Source organism: Cervus elaphus, chromosome 19 (genome assembly GCF_910594005.1).
Source record: "Cervus elaphus chromosome 19, mCerEla1.1, whole genome shotgun sequence".
Taxonomy (NCBI): domain Eukaryota; kingdom Metazoa; phylum Chordata; class Mammalia; order Artiodactyla; family Cervidae; genus Cervus; species Cervus elaphus.
Window position 1 is genome coordinate 75,064,457 of NC_057833.1, and position 20,175 is coordinate 75,084,631.

A 20,175-nucleotide genomic window follows, 5' to 3' on the forward strand; every position below is an offset into this window, starting at 1 on the left:
TCTCAGGGGCCCACGGGCTTGGTCACCCGCCTTTCATCCTCACAAACGTACGCTCAGAGTTAAAGCATTTCTGAAGTTGTCTGCGAGTTGTACCTTCTCTTTCCATGTCTCTCCTGTCTCGAGCGGTAAATCCTACTAGATGGGTTCAGGTTGAATAGATTTACTTGGCGTGTATTCTTACAGCATTTAGGGCTTTAGCTGGTGGTAAATAGATGAGAACATGATCCCTGTACTCGGACCATTGACGTTTCCCCCTTCAAGCGAACACGCTCTCAGTATTTGTAGAGCCTCACATTGATACAGGAAACCCTGATTGGTTTCCCCTTCCTGAGGGCGAGGTGCCCGCCCCCCCCCCCCCCCCCCCCCGACACACACCCTGCTTGTGGCCCGCAGGGCAGGTAGTGAAGCTGCGTTATCTATAAATAACATCTGTGAAGCTTACAGTGAGACAGAAAAATTGAATTTTTTTTTTTGGCTAATCTGTCAAATGAAATACACCCTAGATTATGAAGGGGATCCTGGCAATGAGAAGAAAAAGGAAAGAATGTAGCAATTCGATATTTTTCTTTTTGTCTTAAACCTCAGAAACCTACTTAATGCTTAACTTACACCATAGAGATAGATGCGTTTAAATGCCCCCTGACTTTTACCAGGGGCATAGCTGCCATTTGTGGGTTGTGTGGACTGTGTCCCAGCGTGTCTTCCAGAGAGTGCCAGAGTGAGGAACCACAGGCGAGGTGGCTTAAAGGACAGATATTTATTCTCACACAGTCTGGAGCTTGAGAGTCCAAGACCGAGGTGTGGTAAAGGCTGGTTCCCCCGAGGCCTGTCTCCTGGGCGTGTGCGTGGCCATCCTCTTCCTGTGTCCAAGTGCGATCGTCCTTCTCAGCGTGTTTGTGTCCTCATCTCTTACTCTTCATATAAGGACACCAGTCAGATGGATCAGGGCTCATCCTTGAGATCTCCTTCTACCTCAGTCACCTCTTTAAAGAACTTCCCTGGTGACTGAGACGGTAAAACGTCTGCCTACAATGTGGGAGACCCGGGTTCGATCTCTGGGTCGGGAAGATCCCCTGGAGAAGGAAATGGCAACCCACTCCAGTAGTCTTGCCTGGAAAATCCCATGGACGGAGGAGCCTGGTAGGCTACAGTCCATGAGGTCAATAAGAGTCAGATACGACTGAGTGACTTCACTTTTTCACCACTTTAAAGACTCATCTCCAAATATAGTCACATTGTGAGGTGCTGGGGCTTAGGATGTCAACATAAGAATTTGGGGGACCCAGCGCAGCCCATGACAACACCTTTATAACTTCTGAGCTACTTGCCACCAACTTGCTCTGTGGTTTTGGAAACTTACGGGCGTGTATTGCTTCCAGGTTGGGACTCTTATCCTGGCTCAGAGAGGATGTGTTCTCTGAGCTCTAATATTCCCAGCTCCTTGTTTGACGGTTATACTACCTCCCCCTTCTCCGTGGAGGGCTGGAAACTGCTGTGATTCATGTATGAACTCCATCGTCATCATGCTGGTGGCCTCTGGTCTTTTTCTTCAAAGTAATGGGCAAAGTAATGGTCATTTTGTTGCCAAGTGAATCCAGAGACCCTGAACTACTGGCACAAGGACTGAATTATCATACTGAAGATGGGTCACTGGTGCAGGAAAACTTTTCCTGCTTGGATTGCATGTGTCAAATGTGAATTCTGCACTGACACTTTTCAAGATATTTATCCACTGTCTGAACAACAGTGTGTCTGCCCATAGCCAAGGTAGCCTTGGGACAATGTCACTGAACTGCAATTTCTTAATTTCTGCTTAAGCAATTAGTGATGTGTCCTGACATTCTGGGGCTGGTTTCTGATTAAAAAGCTCTGAATGTTTAATACAGTACACTTTTGGCTGTTTTAAAAGACATAGCCAGGACACCTGAGTCTGACAGCAGAGCTGGGTCTGCCTTTCTGAGCCATAATCACAGGCCACTGTTTGCCATGCATCTTCTTCCCCTGCATGAATGGGGCGCTTCCAAAACACAGTCGTCAGATACCCACAGCCCAACTCAGCATTCAGTTTTCCCTTCTTTTGCTGTGATTCTTGTTAATAGTTATTCATTTCTATAGGAAACTTGCTTCTAGAAGGAGTAGTCCCAGAAATGTCCAGCCTAAAAGCTGGAATGGTTATTTTGGTGGCAGGTGACTGACATGAACTGTAAGATGTAAAATGTAACAACCGCAAACTCATTTTCTATAGAGTCTTTGCAGCATAGTTCTAGCAACATCCAGCTTGCCAGTTGCCTGGTGCCAGTGAAGCTCTTTTGTCCTGAGCAAGGACTGGAGGACTTGCTAAAGGACAGGAGCCAGACGGAAGCCCGTCCCTCCTGGGCCTCAGATGGTCGGTTAGGGTGGAACCAGCATTTTCTGCCTGTTACTCCTTAAATGGGCTGACTGAACTGGTTCTACAAGGAACCAAGTGCTTCCTTAATTGCATGATGAATTGGCCCCTCCAGCTCCCTGGGCCCAAGTATTCTTACCTCTCAGAGAGGATGATGTATCCAATTATCTCTGCAGTCCCTCGTGGTACCAACATGCTGTGATTTTGTTCTGGCTACTGGACCCATTGCCATAGCCACATCCAAAAAATTGTACTTCTCTGGAATGACTGGTGTTCTTGCGCCTGGGATGACTGTGGTGGTTTTGTGGAAGTTGTGTCCAATTCCACGTTGGGTGTGGGAGGGCTTGGAGCCTGAGTCCTACAGCGTGCACGGTGGGCACAAAGCTTGGCCCCAGGCTTGTCTGACTGCTCTCCCTTTGACTCAACTTCCTTATATTCTTTTCTTTAAACTTAAAATTGATTATCTTTTTTTATTTTTTTAATTAATTTTTTGATTATCTTATATTTTGAAGAAGCAATGCATTTCTAAGTTTCAAAAATTTAAAAAATGATGCAGTTGTAGAGACCTAAAAAACCATTCTCCCAATTCCACCTTCAACCCTGCAGCATAGCACTGTTGGAAGTTTCTAGAGGTTTTCCCTTCCAGGGAACTTTTAGGCATAAATGTGTATTTAAATATATGTGAGTACAGATGATCATGTTTTAATTCATCTGTTCCCCACAATTAGTACTATCCTATGCACATTGTTCTGCAATTTACCTTGTATTTTTTTATATCAGTGTGTAAATACCTCCTCGTGATCATTTTTAAAAACCTCAAGTTTTTTATTGTATGGGCCTATCGTAATTGATTTCAGTGGCTTATTTTTAATTTAATTATCTCTTCCACAGTACTTGCATGCTTCCATAATTTATCAGGTTCGAAATAATAAAGTGTATTTTGTAGTCCTCTGGGGATTATGGTCTCAGAAAAGTTTTATAGAGTAATTGATGTCTTCTGAATGTTTTCAGCGGAAAGCCAAGAATTGGTCAAGACATTTATCAGATGCCTACAGGGATAATGCTGCCAGCATGGAGCAGGCCATTTTCACTGATGGTGGAATGATCTAGAAGCATCCAAGCTTCCAGACAGACACTGTCTGTGACTCCAGGAGAGACACGTGGGCTGCGGGGCGGGGGCAGCACTCACCTGTGTCTCACCCAGGTGTCACACTCGCTGGCTCGCTCCGTGTAATTCTCCGGCAGGAAGCCCCGGCAGCCCGTCCGCTGCGAGATCCCGATCACCCAGCCCTCGCTGGCTTCCTCCTGCTGCGTGGGGTCCACAAAGATGTAGTCCCCGGGGCTGAGCGTCAGCTCATCCACGTTCTGGGGTTTGTACTGGAACAGGACCCGCAGGGTCTGGAAAGGAGGTGGGAGTCTTCAGATTTTGAGTAAGGACGGGTTCTGTGTCTCCAGGACACACCCAAGCCTTCAGCTGATGACAGTGCAACGTGACCAAAGGATGCACAGACTTCTTGGGAGAGATTTGGAAATGGGTGTTGGTATTACTGGTCATGTCTCTGTCTCTCTCATCTATCTACCAAGGTATCTGTATTTCTGCTCACTCAGTCACATTCCCCGGTGAAGGAAATGGCAACCCACTCCAGTACTCTTTTCTGGAAAATCCCATGGATGGAGGAGCCTGGTAGTCTACAGTCCATGGGGTCTTGAAGAGTCCGACACGACTGAAGTGACTTAGCAGCAGCAGCAGTCACATCCCACTCTCTGTGACCCCGTGGATGGTAGCCTGCAAGGCTCCTGCCAGGCTAGAAGGAAATCTAGCCATTTCCTTCTCTGGGGGATCTTCCTGACCCAGGGATCAAACCTGAATCTCCTGCATTGGCAGGCAATCCTTTACCATTAGTGCCACCCATCTATCATCTATGTAACATCTATCAATCATCTATCATCTATATTTCTGTATCTATTATCTATCTATCCATCATCTACTAAACATCTACCTACCTGTCTATCCTCTATCAATTATCTATCTATACCTATCTAATTATCTGTCTACCTACCTACCTACCTATCTCTGTTTACTTATTTCTTATGTGAAAAATCTCAAAGCATAACCAGATGTCACATCCACCCCCATTGGAGTGAGGTTATTTATAGCTTCTCTCATGTGAAGGAACACAGTGGGTTCATTTATACTTGTTCCATGGGTCTGAAAAGGAGTATAACAAAACCTTCTAAACCAATCAATCCCACGGGGAGGAAGTCCTGCACTGAGGCGTCACTGAATCACTAAACAAATTAATAAGCAACATAATGCATTCATAAATCTTTGCAACAGTCCATTTTTAATACCAGTCCCATGGGGAGGGAGTCCTGGACTGAGACTTCACTCAAGTCACTATTTAAACAAATTAATAACCAACATAATATATTCATAAATCTTTGCAACAGTCCACTTTTAATACCAGAAATGTTCCTTTTTTCCCCTCCAAATTTCTGGATGTCTGCAACTCATAAACAAAAGAACGTTAATTCCAAAATGCAGGCAACAAAATGATTTTCAAGAAGGGATTCAAATTCTTCCTTCTACAGAGATACCTCTAGCCAAGGGCTCTTGGGATCAGGGCTCTGTCAGGCAGGCAGCAGCTCACCTGTTCCCAGGGTGGGGGACCCAGTCCAGCCTGGGCTTACCCACCTGATAGTGTACGAAGCGCATGTCCCGGGAGTAGAGCGCGGCCGTCCACTGGCACCTGTGGCCGGGGTTGATGGCTCTGGCCAGCTGCTCCAGCGTCCTCTGGTGGTGAGGGTAGAACTTGTGGGCCAGGGTGAGATGCAGCTGCTTGGTACAAGGCTTCACTGAGCAGTCTGTGAAAGGAGGCACACGGGCACCTTGACCCAGATGGCCGCACTGCACGCCCAGGGCTCCCCGTCCAGGGCGATTATGTGACCAGGGTGGCGGTGCAAATGCCTTTACACAGGGTCCTCCTATCTCTGCCCATCCTCACTCCCGCCCTCTGCACCAGCGCTTTCCCGACGAGGTGAGGACTCGGCCCAGATGGGCCGCTGCATGGAGGTCAGTTTGTGAAGGAGATGGCTGGGAGCATGCACATCTGAGGAAGCAGATGTGCACATCTGAAGGTGAGCAGAGAGAGTAGAAAAACAGGTTTGGGGGATATGCTTGGGGAGGGGGGCGGTCTATCAATTTGCAAGCTAGTTGCTCCAACAACTGATTCAAATCTCCCTTGTCCCCTGGGATGCACATTACTCGGTGGCCTGGATGGGTGGGATCCCAGCCAGATCATGGTTTTTTTTTTCAGTTGCCAAGTCTCTAGAAGAAAACACCTCAGCACCTCTAATATCCGACTGGCTTTGTGAAGCAGGAAGACTTTGGAGAGGCCAGGCCCTGGCCTTTTTGAATGACCTCTGTCCCCAGGGTCCCAGCTTGCCTGGTCCTCATTCCAGGGCCCTCAGGTCAGTGGGCGGTGGTGTCCCAGAAGCAGCCAGGATCTGATTTCAGCCAGGCCACAAAGCAGCTCTGTTCTGGGGAGGCAGTGATCAGTGGAACTGCATAGACTTGGGAATCAGATAGACCTGACTTTAGACTCATCTGTCCCATTTGGCAGGTGACCTTGGGGAGCGTCTTGGTCTGACTCGGCTTCAGTTTCGACAGCGACAACCTGAGGGTGAGGATTGCTGGGCTGTCCTGGGAAACCAGCCTCTTAACCGTAAGGTCCCCCAGAGACGTGCAGTAGATATTAGTTGCGTGCTTGCTTCCATGCTCAGAGGCTTCAGGCGTGTCCGACTGTGTGAACCCTGTGGACTGTAGCCCTCCAGGCCCCTCTTGCCTGGAACTGGAGGAAGCAAGGAGGGACCCTCCCCGAGAGCCTTCAGAGGGGGCGGCCCTCGACGCTTTGGTTTTGGATTTCCAGCTCCAGAACCGTGAGAACAAACCTCCATTGTTTTAAGCCACCCAGTGTGTGGTCATTTGTGACATCAGCCCAGGAAACTGACAAAGTCCCCGAACCAGTGAGTGTTACAGCCAGCCCTGGAGTCCAGCCCTCTCCTGCTCCACCTGGGTTCTCCAGGCAAGAATACTGGAGTCGGTTGCCCTGCCCTCCTCCAGGGGATCTTCCCGACCCAGGGATCGAATCTGAGTCTCTTAGCGACTCCTGCATTGGCAGGCGGGTTCTTAACCACTAGTGCCACCTGGGAAGCCCAGATATTAGTTACCCACAGGCAACGCTGAGCCCCGCACAAGGACCCGTCCTCAACCGAGCAATGTCAATGACGCACTTCCTGGAGCCCAGACTTGGCGGCCCCACCAACGTCTTTATCCTCTGTCTGAGCTTTTGGTAGCAAAGGAGAAACCGCTGAGGTCTCCATGCCCCAAGCTGCGGGGGTTGAGGCACCCGAAATAAGAGAGTGTGTGGGCGGCAGGGAAATTCCTTTTCTCAGGTGTTCCAACTGCGGTGGGGAGGGCTGTCTTGCCGGGGGTGAGTCAGCACGGCCTGGGAAGGGCCCGCCACAGTAGTCATCTGAGAGATCACCGAGTCACCGGCCTTCTGAATGGGCACTTGTGTATCTTCCCACCATGGTCCATGCCCCTGAGGACTGTGCACTGGGCAGGGACATACGTGCTGGCAAGGCCTCCCGGAGCTGTGACTGACCCCTCCCGACCCAACAGGGTCAGGCCCAGGGCGGCGGCCATGGAGGGCAGGGCAGAACCAGCTCAGGGTTGGGTGATGGACAGGGGGTCAACACCAGCTCTCGCAGGATGTGGGGCCGGTTAGCAGGAGACCCAGGTGGAGCAGGAGAGGGCTGGACTCCAGGGCTGGCTGTAACACTCACTGGCTCGGGGACTTTGTCAGTTTCCTGGGCTGATGTCACAGATGACCACACACTGGGTAGCTTAAAACAATGGAGATTTGTTCTCACGGTTCTGGAGCTGGAAATCCAAAGCCAAGGCGTCGAGGGCCGCCCCCTCTGAAGGCTCTCGGGGAGGGTCCCTCCTTGCTTTCTCCAGCTCCTTGGCTCGTTGCCGCGTCACTTCAGTGCCTGGCCTCTCCTCTCTGTGTCCCTGTGTTTTCTCGTCTCACAGGGACACTGGTCACTGGACTTAGGGCCTGTCCTACACTACTGTGACCTCAACGACTTACATCTACCAAGACCCTATTTCCAAAGAAAGTCCTTTTCAGAGGTTTTGGGAGATGTGAATTCTAGGGGACACTTTTCAACTCACTATAGTGACCTCAGGCGGGTCACAGCCCTTCACGGCCCTTGGTCACTCTGCTTTTAAAATGAGTGGCCATTGAGAGTCACTTTTGGTCGGGGGCAGAGGGTTGTGAAAGTAAGTGAGGCACTGGTTCTGTGTGAAGGCTAGCAGCTGACGCATTGCATCCTGACAAGAGCCAAATCATCCTTTTAGAGACAAGGGGACTCCAGAGTCATCATCTGAACTCAGGTTTGCATAAAGGAGACCACTCCTCACAAATGGCAACTCGCTCCAGTATTCTTGTCTAGAAAACCCCATGGACAGCGAAGCCTGGTGGGCTACAGTCCATGGGGTCGCAAAGAGTCAGACATGACTGAGCAACTGAGGACTCCTCAAAGACATGGATAAGTTTATAACTATCTGGAAAATATGATCCCAGACTCATCAAGCCAGGCTCCGGGTGGAAATCTGGGATGGATGAAACTATTCATGTGGCCAGGATAGAAGTTCATACCCATCTTGGGGGCAGAAGGGGGTCCTCCCATCAGGGCGCCATGATCTCTCCGAGTCTCATACACAGCAAACTCAGCAGTGCCAAGACCTCTGTGTTCTAGGACCACTAGGACGTTCCCAGACAGGTTGCAGTGTTTGAAGGGTGGGCCCAGTCATTCAAAGAGAAAGACGACTCAAGGGTCAGAGGACACGATTCAGGGTCACATCACCAACCAGGAATGAGGGAAAATTCACACCTGAGGTCAAGTCCAGAACACTTCCCACTATACCCCAGCTGAAGCCCCAGTCCCCAGACCAGGGCTACTGGTTGAGAAAAGGGAATTTGGCTGATTCTCAAAGTGAGTCTAGGCATTGCACCTCCCCCCCACCCCCCTACCAAGAGGCCAAGGAGACTAGACTATGCTCATACCTAAAAAATTTAAAGAAATCAACTAGAACTTGTGTTTTACACACAGCGCTGGCCCCTTGAGGACAGGTGTCCCAGGTGGGATGTGGGGCTGGGGGAGGTACCCCAGCCTACAATCCCCATCGGCACAATGACCCCCCCGGGGCCATTTCCCAGCAGCTGAGTGTTTTGAAAAACCACATCAATGCGACAAGGCTTTTCTCACTTAGAGAAGAGCCCTCTGCTTGCTCGGAGTATTTCTATTTGCTCACTTTTCTTAAAAATTAATTTTTTTTGGCATATCAGTTCAGTTCAGTTCAGTCCCTCAGTCGTGTCCGGCTCTTTGTGACTCCAAGGACTGCAGCATGCCAGGCTTCCCTGTCCTTCACCATCTCCCGAAGTTTGCTCAAACTCATGTCAGTGATGCCATCCAACCATCTCATCCTCTGTCGTCCCCTTCTCCTCCTGCCTTCAATCTTTCCCAGCATTAGGGTCTTTTTCCAATGAGTCAGTTCTTCGCATCAGGTGGCCAAAGTATTGGAGTTTCAGCTTCAGCATCAGTCCCTCCAATGAACACTCAGGACTGATCTCCTTTAGGATGGACTGGTTGGAAAGTCCAGAGTCAGTCAGTTATACATATACATGTATCCATTCTTTTCAGCTTCTTTTCCCATATAGGTCATTACAGAGTATGGAGTAGAGTTCCCTGAGCTACACTTGTTGTTTAGTTGCTCAGTCATGTCCACCTCTTATAGTGACTCCACAGACTTTAGCACACCAGGCTCCTCTGCCCACAGGATTTCCTAGGCAAGAATACTGGAGTGGGTTGCCACTTCTACCTCCAGGGAATCTTCCCAGCCTTTGGGTTGAGCCTACGTCTCCTGCACTGGCAGACAGATTCTTAACCACTGAGTCACATGGAAAGTCCCATACTGTACAGCAGGTTCTCACGGGTTACCTATTTTATATGGAGCAGTGTGTGTATGTCAATCCCCATCACCCGGTTCATCCCTTCCCCTTCTTGGTAACCATACGTTTGTTTTCTACATCTGTGACTCTATTTCTGCTTTGTAAATATGGTCATTTGTGCCTTTGTTTTTTTTTTAAGATTCCACAGATCAGCGATATCATATGGTGGTTGTCTTTCTCTGTCTAACTTACTTTACTCAGGTTTCTGAAGGGCATTCTGGCATTTTATGGAGGTTCTAGGTAATTGTTAAGCCTCAGGCTAAGGCTAAGTCATAGTTGTTGGCCTTAAAGGGCCAGGGGAGGGCAGAAGTGACCCAGTGACGAGGCAGGCACCCCCGTGTCCCACCACCAGACTAGCCCGCAGGCTGACCATTGCTGCACTGGGGAACAGCCTTACTCTTGCAGCCCTGGGCTCCACCCCTAGCATCCGAGCTCAGCCCCAGGCACAAAGGGACTCTTGTCTGTAAACCGGGGCTCTGCGTGCACCACCGTCCAGGGCTGCCTACCTGCCAAGATGGAGGCTTCTGTGGCGAACATCACAGCAAATTCCCGGATGACGTCTGCGGGGCTGTCATCCACAAAGAAGCCCAGGTAGCTGATGGAAGAATGCAGAACCAGAGGCACGGCCGAGGGGAACGCGCCCAGGGTCCTGTCCCCGGCTCTCTTCAGTGCCTCGTATAGACACTCCACCTTCTGGTCCTCGCACTGAGGGACAGAGACAGGACGGTCACCTGTCACCTTAACTGATGAGAACCAGGCAGCCGTGGGAGCCTCCTTTCTGCTCACAACACTGTAACACAATTTACTTGGACCCGGGGTTTGGGATGATGGGTCTGTTCCACAGCTGGTCCCCAGTTCCTTAGGCAATTCAGGTCAGCTCTTATTGGAATGGAATAGCTTCTAAGTGCCCAGGCAGGAAACCCTGGGTCCCTTGAACTTCATCCTTCACTCCATCTCAAGTTGACCCAACCCCCCCACCCCCACCCCATATTGCATCCTGAGTCCCTCTCCCACTCCCATGGTGCACAGATGTGCTCAGCACTGCATTATTGGCTTCTGGGGGTTCCTGTAGGCTCCACTGAGATAGTCCTGGGGTGCGCTGCTCAGAACTTAACCTACTGAGGAGGATTGTAACCTATTCCTTGGCTGTTAGCCTTCAGACTGGGCAGCAGGCCTTGCACTTGGCCAGTGACTGAGCCGTCCTTGTCTACAAGGGTCTCCTCTGATGTGATCTTGGCTTATAAGCTCCCCGTCAATCCCCACTGTCACCCACACACCCACTCTCTGACCACACAGCTCCTGGCTCAGTGAGGAAGACTCCATGAGGCTACGGGGGACCCACTCCAACACAGCAGCCCCCATGGGGAGCTGGCTGATCCCTCCTCTCCCCAGCAGCAGGCTCCCCCTGGGTTTCCCATAGCCCTCCTTGCTCTCTGAGCTGTGAACCTTATCACTGTTGTTAACACGCACCCACAGCTCCCCAATAACCAGGAGCTCACTAAATTCACCCCTGCCATATCTTTGCAGCCCTCACAGGCCTGGAAGGCATGGGATATACCCACAGGGCACTCAACTCATAACCGCCACATGGACGAACATTTCTTCACATGTATTTCTTGGCCTCAGTCAAGTAACCTTGGAGCTTGGAGCCACGTTATACACAGAACTGTAGTTGACGCCACCATTTGGTGGCTGTATGTCCTTAGAATCAGACAAAGAGTGAATTCCTGTTACACTCCACTGCTGGAAAAGGACCCTCAGCCTCTAGGGCAGGGTGGGGGAAAGTGGGGCAGCTACCTTGGGAGAAGGGAACTGTGTGTGTGATGTGTGTATGCGTGCACGTGTGCCCATGCCTCAATGGGCTGTGAGGAGGAGCTGGATCCCCAGGTCAGCTCCCTGGGGGTCATGATCAGGCACATCCATTTCTAAGGTCATGTTCAGAGCTGGCTTGGCTGCCACTCCTTTCCCTGATGAGCTCCCAGGACAAGCCACAAAGGAACCTGAGGTCACAAATTCCAGCGATGTCCAAGCAGGGTGACCAACTCACCCAGCTTACCTGGGACTCTCCTGGATTCAACACCTGGGACTCCCTCCCCACCCCATGGCAAATGAGGGTGTTTATCAGGGACTCTGGAAAACACTGCTTCTCCTGGGCATCTTCTGGAAACCGTCCTGCACAAGTTTGCAGCCCCCTTTCTGTGCAATGCAGAGGAGCCTGGATCAAAGGACTCCTTGGGCCCCAGTGGGACTCTGAGAGTTTGCTGACAGCAGAGCCAGGGTGGTGTGCCCTCGCTACATTTTTCTGGTCAAGAGCCCCAGTGGTGTCCTTCCCTCCTCTCATTTTCATGTCTCCCTCTTGTCCTTGAGCAGTCCAGGTCCTTCTTACCTTCCCAGGACACCTGTAGAACTGCCTCTCTGACCTCTTCTGAGTCAGAGAGCTGATCCCCAGGGCAGGAAGAGTCCTGCATCTGTGACTGGCCAATCTGTTCACTAATTGATCCATCACAGGTTTGTGAAGCCCCCACTCAGGCTGAGACACTTGCTAGTCTCTTCGGGTACAATAAAATAGTAAGCGAAGCCTCCTCCCTCCCTTGAAGGTTTCAGTCCAGTGAGGGATGCCAAGTTGCATCAGACACACTGCCATGCAACAGGGAAAAAGCCACTAGATAGAGAAACGGAAGGATGGTGGGAGCACAGAGCGCAGCAACGCTTCTAGCTGGGGAGATGTTGCTGTTTAGTTGTTGACTCTTTTACAACCCCATGGGCAGTAGCCCATCAGGCTCTTCTGTCCATGGGATTTTCTAGGTAAGAATACCAGAATGGGTTTCTATTTCCTTCTCCAGGGGATCTTCCCGATCCAGGGATCAAACCTGCATCTCCTACAATGCAGGTGAATTCTTTACCACTGAACCATCAGGGAAGCCTGCTTGGGGAGGTGGGGAAGACTTAAAAAGGGAGAGGATAAATGAGTTGGATTCTGAAGGATGAATAGGAGTTGACCAGATGAAGATGAGGAAGAAAGTAAAGGCTATCTCATGCAAACATCACTGTTGTGGACCACTCTATGAAAACAAACCCCTTAGTTTTGCCCCATCACCACCTAGTTATTACAGGAAATGACTCAGCTGCTATGTTAATGAGAATTAAATGTGCCTCGGGCCAACTCACCGTGAAGAAGTCACAGAGCGTTATGTGAGGAAAGACCTCATGGGCTCTGTTCTTGGCGCACTGCCGCCTGCTCTCTCTCCAGAAGTCTTGAAGCTTGTCCAGCAGGGGACCCGTGGGGCAGAGGAATAGGGCGTACTCCTGGGGGATGGGGTCGTCCAGAGAAGGGTCATTGCAATGGCAGTGTAGCCTGCAAGAGAGGAAGGGACGCTGTCACCTGGCACTGTGGCCAAACGAGTCTTTCCCCAGGGAGGGCAGAGGGCAGTGCTGACGGTGACTCAGAACAACTGGCCATGTGTAGAGCACCAGGGTGTCTGGGCCCAGGCAGAACTCACCGAGCACAGGGCTGAGTGTGATCGCAGAGGAGCTGGGCATCCACCCAGGTCTCTGTCTTGTGCTAAGTCACTTCAGTCGTGTCTGACTTTGCAACCTCAAGGACTGTAGCCCCCCAAGCTCCTCTGTCCATGGGATGCTCCAGGCAAGAGTACTGGAGTGGGTTGCCATTTCCTTCTCCAGTGGATCTTCCTGACCCAGGCATAGAACCTGTGTCTCTTATGTCTCCTGCGTTGGCAGGCAGTTTCTTTACCACTAGCGCCACCTGGGAAACCAGGTCTCAGACCCTGGCTAGTCTGTCCCAGGCTAACAATCAAGACAAGGTGAGCAGGTGACCAAAATACTCAAACCCTGGTTTTCTAATGGTCTCTCTGGGTCAGATATCTCCTTAGGGTTGAAGTTTTCTGGGAAAAACCTGCATTTTAATTTTATCTCAGTCTTCAAATTAAGTATAAACATCAAAGCCCCAAAGACCTGGACAGAACTTAGGTAGCTACTCTATTTTCTTCCAGTTCAGAAAGTTATTTCTTTTTCTTTGGCTGCTGCAAGCCTTAGCTGCGGCACGCGGGGTCTTTGGATGCGGCGTGTAGGCATCAGCATTTGTGGCTCGTGGGCTTAGCTGCTTCTAAGCATGTGTGATCGTAGTTCGTGCACTCCATTGCAAGGTGGGTTCTTAACCACTGGTCCACCAGGGAAGTCCCAGAAAGTTACTTTAAATACTATGAAAGATGACATGCAGCCCCCAAGTCAGGTTCATCCTCACCAATAATAAAAAATGAATAAAACTGAGGCAACCACGAGATACCACTTTTCTCACTTGTAAAATTAACAGAATGCCTTTCAGAGGATTAAAGCTATGCTTCATTTTGTCAATGGTGCCTGGAGACTGAAGGATGAATTTCTACAACCTTTACATAAAGCAATTTGTCAAGATGTATCAAGAGCATTAAAATACCCCTTCCATTTGAACTAATAAATCCTTTCCAGAAACTTATTCAAGGCAAAAAGTGTAGATAACACTGCATGTATAAAATACTTATTATACCATTATTTATAACAGGAAAGAAGGAAAAAACTACAAAAGTGATAATAACTTTATCATGTAGTCACTGGAAATTATAGATTTGGATAATTTTTGATGGCTCAGAAAAGTGCTTGTGATATAATATTAAATTTAGAAGTCAGGGTACAACCACTCTAGAAGACATAAGATACACACAAATACCTTCTTCTTAACAATAAAAAAAACCCCAAGGAGAAAGCTTTGCTCTCTTTATCATAGCTCACTTATCCGCTCTAGAAGAGGAAATCTCAACTCTTAATCTGCTTTGTTTTCTTATAGACATTTAGGTAACAGGTGCATAGATAGCACTTGTGTATATTATTTAAATCATAAGCTATTGTTCAAATTATACTACAACTCACATTTTTTACTCAGCAATGTTTTTGTAATTTCTCCCTGTTGATACACATACATCTGATTAAGTATGTCAGAGTGAACCTTCTAAGGGCCATAAAACAGTCCATACTTCATCCATCCACGCCACTGAAGGACAATTCAATTGTTTTCTTCTTTTAAAACTTCATAGCACTGTGATTAAGATCTTTTCACATTCTTTATTTTTTTTGGCTGCTCTCTGAGGGCGCGTGGGATCCTAGTTCGCTAACTAGGGATGGAACCTGCAAACACTGCATTGGAAGCAGAGTCTTAATCACCGGACCAACCACCAGGGAAGTCCCCTGCACATTCTTTTTAGGATCTTTATGTTTCTCCAAGGAATGCACAAAGACATGAACTGCCAGGCAGCATCTACCCACATTTTCAGTGTTGATATTCATCCAAATTGCAACCAGGAAAGTGAGAGAGAGACCCCCTTCCCCTCATCCTCACCACCGCTTGAAGCTGCCTTTTGTTGTTAACGGCATCCTAATTTGCACCCCCCTGATTACCAGTGACGTTGGGCCACTCTTGCAGAGTCCAGGGGACTCACGGTCTCCCTAGTCCTTGGCGGGTCTGCTGGTGTGTCTGGCTGAGTCACTATCAGCAGGGACCAACCACGACTTTCACAGCGGTACGTTCGTTTTTTAATTCCAATTTGGCCACTGACTTTAAAATAAACTCAAAATGGATTAAAGATCTAAATGTAAGACCAGAAACTGTAAAACTCCTGGAGGAAAACATAGGCAAAACACTCCCTGACGTAAATCATAGCAGGATCCTCTTATGACCCACCTCCCAGAGCAATGGAAATAAAAGCAAAAATAAACAAATGGGACCTAATGAAACTTAAAAGCTTTTGCACAATGAAGGAAACTATAAGCGAAGTGAAAAGACAACCTTCAGAATGGGAGAAAATAATAGCAAACGAAGCAACTGATAAAGAATTAATCTCAAAAATATGCAATCAACTCCTGCAGCTCAATTCCAGAAAAATAAACGACCCAATCAAAAAATGGGCCAAAAAACTAAACAGACAGTTCTCCAAAGAAGACATACAGATGGCTGACAAACACATGAAAAGATGCTCAACATCACTCATTATCAGAGAAATGCAAATCAAAACCACAATGAAGTACCACCTCACGCTGGTCAGCATGGCTGCTATCGAAAAGTCTACAAACAATAAATGCTGGAGAGGGTGTGGAGAAAAGGGAACCCTCTTACACTGTTGGTGGGAATGCAAACTAGTACAGCCGCTATGGAGAACAGTGTGGAGATTTCTTAAAAAACTGGAAATAGAACTGCCATATGACCCAGCAATCCCACTTCTGGGCATACACACCGAGGAAACCAGATCTGAAAGAGACACGTGTACCCCCAATGTTCATCGCAGCACTGTTTATAATAGCCAGGACATGGAAGCAACCTAGATGTCCCTTGGCAGACGAATGGATAAGAAAGCTATGGTACATACACACAATGGAATATTACTCAGCTATTAAAAAGAATGCATTTGAATCAGTTCTAATGAGGTGGATGAAACTGGAGCCTATTACATAGATCGAAGTTAGAAAGAAAAACACCAATACAGTATATTAATGCATATATATGGAATTTAGAAAGATGGTAACAATGACCTTATATGTGAGACAGCAAAAGAGACACAGATGTAAAGAACAGACTTTTGGACTCTGTGGGAGAAGGCAAGGGTGGGATGATCTGAGAGACTAGCATTGAAACATGTATATTATCATTTGTGAAATAGATCACCAGTCCAGGTTTGATGCATGAGACAGGGTTGTCAAAGCTGATGCACTGGGATGACCCTGAGGGATGGGATGGGGAGGGAGGTGGGAGGATGGGTCAGGATGGGGAATACATGTATACCCATGGCTGATTCATGTCAATGTATGGCAAAAACCACCACAATATTATAAAATAATTAGCCTCCAATTAAGATAAATAAAAAAAGAAAAGAAATAGACAATTCAAATAAAATAAAATAAAGTCAGCCTAGTCCAGAGAGTCCTGGGTGTTTCCTTTTTTCCTCTACAGGGGTTGCATTTTTGCCCTTGGCCTAGAGTTTTTGGAGGAGGAGGGGGTTCCTGCTGAAGACACGCTGAGCCCCTGGTGTTCACCATCCTGCTCTGGGGACGGCCCCCCAGCTAGTGGGACCTGGGGTTTCTGTTTGATTTTCTGCAGCTATTCCAGGGTGGAGCACGAGGGGACTTCCCACTGCGGGACAGAATGATGGCATCACGGCACATGAGGGCGGGCCCAAGTTTTAGAGAACAGGGTGTCCTCTTTGATTCCTGGGGCAGGAGAGCAAGGCTTGTAGCAGTGGGCGGCTGGCAGAGCCGCAGAGCCGGAGGCTGGCAGGGCTGCCTGGAACCCTGAGCTCCCTTGCACCTGGCACCCTTAAGGTGCAACGTGCCAAGGCCTGGGGGCTTTCACCACCACCTGCCAGTTCTCCCTCCATCAGAGGTGGAGAGTGGCGACCTTGATTTCACATCAGCAAAAACGTCTCTTTCTTGTTTATTCAATAAACCACATGAATGTTTTTCTTCATTGACAGTCACATTGGGATCAGATGAGAATTTTAAGAAATCTTAAGAAAGCGTTGTTCAAAGTTTTCTCTCTTTTGTTTTCCGTTCTAGCTGGGGGCTTTTTACTGCTTTCCCTGGGCACCATGGGCTGCATGGAGGTGCCCGCCTGCCCAGGGGATCCTGGGGACCTCCCAGCTCCCCTGCAGAGACCCTACAACACATGCAGGTCCCCCACTCACCAGTTTGACGCCTCCTCTGCCGTCTTCCTTCCAGTGGCTGCCAATGCCTTGAGCCTGCGGGAGGCAGAGCACAAGGAGTTCTCAGAATGCTAACTTTCATTCTTTGGAAAAGGCTGGGGTTGGGGGTGTGTCTCTACAACACACCGGAGCTTCAGGAGGGACCCCAGGGGGCTGGATGTTGAGACCTCAGAGCGGGATGCAGTGCCCAGGCCTCCACCCTCTGTTGCAGCATCACTGTGGCTTTGGAAACACAGACTGCTTGCATCTCTCCACTCCTACCCATGATCTCCCTTCCCTGGCCCCCACCCCCAGTCCCTGGCATGGAGACCAAGGGTTCGTGTCCTGAGGTTCACCCATGCCTGAATCCCACCTCCCTGACCCTCCCCCATGCACTCTCAGATCTTCAAGGCGTCTGTGCAGGGCCATGTTCCTGGCTTGTACACGTGACTCCCTGACATTTCCCGAGGGGAAATGGCACAGGGTCATCCAGGCTTGGCCCAGGTGTGCTTCCTCCAGGAAGCCCGCCCTGAAGTGCTCAAGAGGGTGCCCGTGCAGCTCTCCTGTGCTTCCCCACTGGACACATGGTCACCTTGCCCTCATCTCAACGGACTTGTGCTGCCCGTCTGCCTGTCCAACCATCTGCGAGCTCCCTGGGCTTAACTGTGTCTTGCTCATCCTTGAAACTGGGGTGTATGTACAGTGAATTGAGTGTAGCCGAAGGGGCCCAAACTAGACAGAATGAAGTTTGATGAAGGCAATTCATCCTCAAAGTTAGCCTGGATATCGCCAGGAACCTGAGATGGCCACTGCCCAGTGGGGCTATTTCAGAGGATGCTGGTGGGGCTGAGGCCACCTGGAGAGGTTAGCAGGAGACTTACCGGGGTGCTCCCACCCACCCCAGGGAGACATTTAAAACATGTTTCTCCACCTCCAACACATAGCGAATGTTTAAACTGGAAGGAATAGGGTTTATTTTGGTCACACCTTGCAGCACATGAGATCTTAGCTCCCCAACCAGGAACTGAACCCACACCCCTTGCATTGGAAGTATGATGCCTTAACCACTGGACCATCAGGTAAGTCCTTAAATTGGAAGGAATTTTCAGTATGCATCCAACGGCAACTTCAGTCACATAATAAAGTGTGAATTTTACAGGCACCGGGACTGGGGTTCCAGCCCTGCCCCTCCACTAAACTTCCCTTTGTTTCTTCTATGTCCTCGTCTGCACCTGATGGACGGAGCCCAGGATGGTGTCCAGCCTACGGCATGCACCCGCACATGCCTGATCCTGTTCCTGTCTCACACGCCCCGGGTTTACTATGAATGTGATGTGAAAACAAAGTCTTGATTTGGGTTGGGGAGAAAAGGGGTCCAGCCTCAGTCATTCCGCGCAGTTGGGCAAGGGGTTTGTTGTCTGTTTAAGGCAAGTTTGACCCCTCCCACATCCATAGTCATCTAAGGGGACTTCTGATGTATTTTCCACGTGAATACAGGCGCGAAAAGGACCAGATCTAAGAACAACGTGGAAGCCGCCACTCCTGTCAGGGTCAAAGCTCGTCGTTCTGGGGGGGATCCTTCCCTGCAGGAGGGCATGGCAACCCACTCCAGTATTCTTGCCTGGATAGTTCCATGGACAGAGGAACCTGGCAGGCTATAGTCCATGGTGTTGTGACTAAAACCTTCACCTTCCCTCTCTGGCGGGGATACTCAGGGTGGAGTCGTTTCTGTAAGGCCCTTCTCCTAAGATCACATCCTCCCTGCTCTGGGGGTTTCTTAACCATTTCAGTCCATTATCACACAGTCAAGATGCCTTACCCACAAGGGGTTTCTCTGCACATTTAAAAGTAACATTCCTGTGTATTTCAACAGCTCCCAGCATCAGAGACCGCCCCCAACCGACTTAGGGCCTTTCAAAACGAGTCTCAAAAGCCATCTGTGATTATCCAAACTGCCCACAGAGGGGGTACAGCTAGGCATCTCCAAACCCTGGTTCCAATTTCACAAACTTCAGGATCCCACCATTACCAGACAGCAGAGTTTGTCTTTAAAAGGCAAAGCTCGTGTCATTTATAAAAGCAGAAAAGGCCTCATTTTGAGATGAATCCCGGGCCTGCAGGGTGCACGCCTTGACAGGAAGTCAGGGCTCTGAGCCGCCCGCAGTTCTGTGGCCACAGCAGGGTCAGCTTGGGGTCCGGGGAGCCGGGCCAGGCCGGGCGGTACTCACGCGGTGTGCGCCGGGAAGCCCATGCCCAGGAGGGGGTCCAGGAGGGAGGGGGTGCTGCGGCACTTGAGTTTGTTGAAGACCTTGGCATAGAGCTGGGTCTCGCCCGCTGCCATCGCTTCCTGCTACAGACTGAGGCGAGCAGATAAAGCTGAGAGGCTGAGGCTGAGAAGAAAACCTCAAGCCCTTTCTGATCTTTCTGACAAAGCTAATATCCTGTTTGCATGAGATACTGCTTTTCAGAGTTCTCTTTGCAGAGTATGGGTGCAGGGTCCACCAAGCCTCTTCCACAGTGGGGTTTGGGGTCAGGAAGTCATGGGATCGGCCTTGGTTCTGACTTGGGTTGCACTTGGGAGGAGTCTGCCTGGCATGGGTGGGGAGGGAGGCTCGGGGAAGAGAATCCGGGGTGGGGTTCTCTACTGGGTTGGCAGAACCGTGAGCCACCTGGATCTTAGTTTCCCTATCTGTAGAAGACATTAAACTACACTGTATCTGTTGTCCCTCATAGTTCTAAAATTTTTGGCTCTTTTAGTTGTTCATTGACTTCTTTTCTGTAAAAACTTTATAAAGTTTAACACGCATGCAGAAAAGCTGATGAATCCTACGTTACAGTTCCTTGCGTTTTCCTAGTTAACTGACCTCCCCAATCCTCCAGGACCAGCAGTAAAACAGAGGTCCTTGACCTGGGAATTTTGGCCCCCATTCCCTGGGACCACTGCTATTGTTGGGAGACATTTTGATTGTCACAACCAGATGAGGGAGTG

The 20,175-nt window shown here is 49.4% G+C and overlaps 1 protein-coding gene across 3 annotated transcripts in view; it reads right to left on the minus strand.

The window, feature by feature from the left end:
• The window catches only part of UBASH3A (ubiquitin associated and SH3 domain containing A), a 37,480-nt gene extending 17,793 nt beyond the window's left edge, over positions 1–19,687 (minus strand). For 2 of the 3 annotated variants that reach the window (XR_006335397.1, XM_043875314.1), the window contains exons 1-6: positions 19,415–19,684; positions 17,190–17,243; positions 12,634–12,820; positions 9,972–10,170; positions 5,082–5,251; positions 3,576–3,784 (exon numbers count right to left, since the gene is read on the minus strand). Coding sequence is in view for 2 of the 3 variants with exons in the window: in XM_043875314.1 (XP_043731249.1) it covers positions 3,576–3,784; positions 5,082–5,251; positions 9,972–10,170; positions 12,634–12,820; positions 17,190–17,243; positions 19,415–19,527 (932 nt within the window). In the remaining variant the exon portion in view is untranslated. Of the gene's footprint in view, positions 1–3,575; positions 3,785–5,081; positions 5,252–9,971; positions 10,171–12,633; positions 12,821–17,189; positions 17,244–19,414 lie in introns of all 3 variants that reach the window. The other variant, XM_043875315.1, reaches the window with a different exon arrangement.
• Positions 19,688–20,175: the final 488 nt, after the last annotated feature.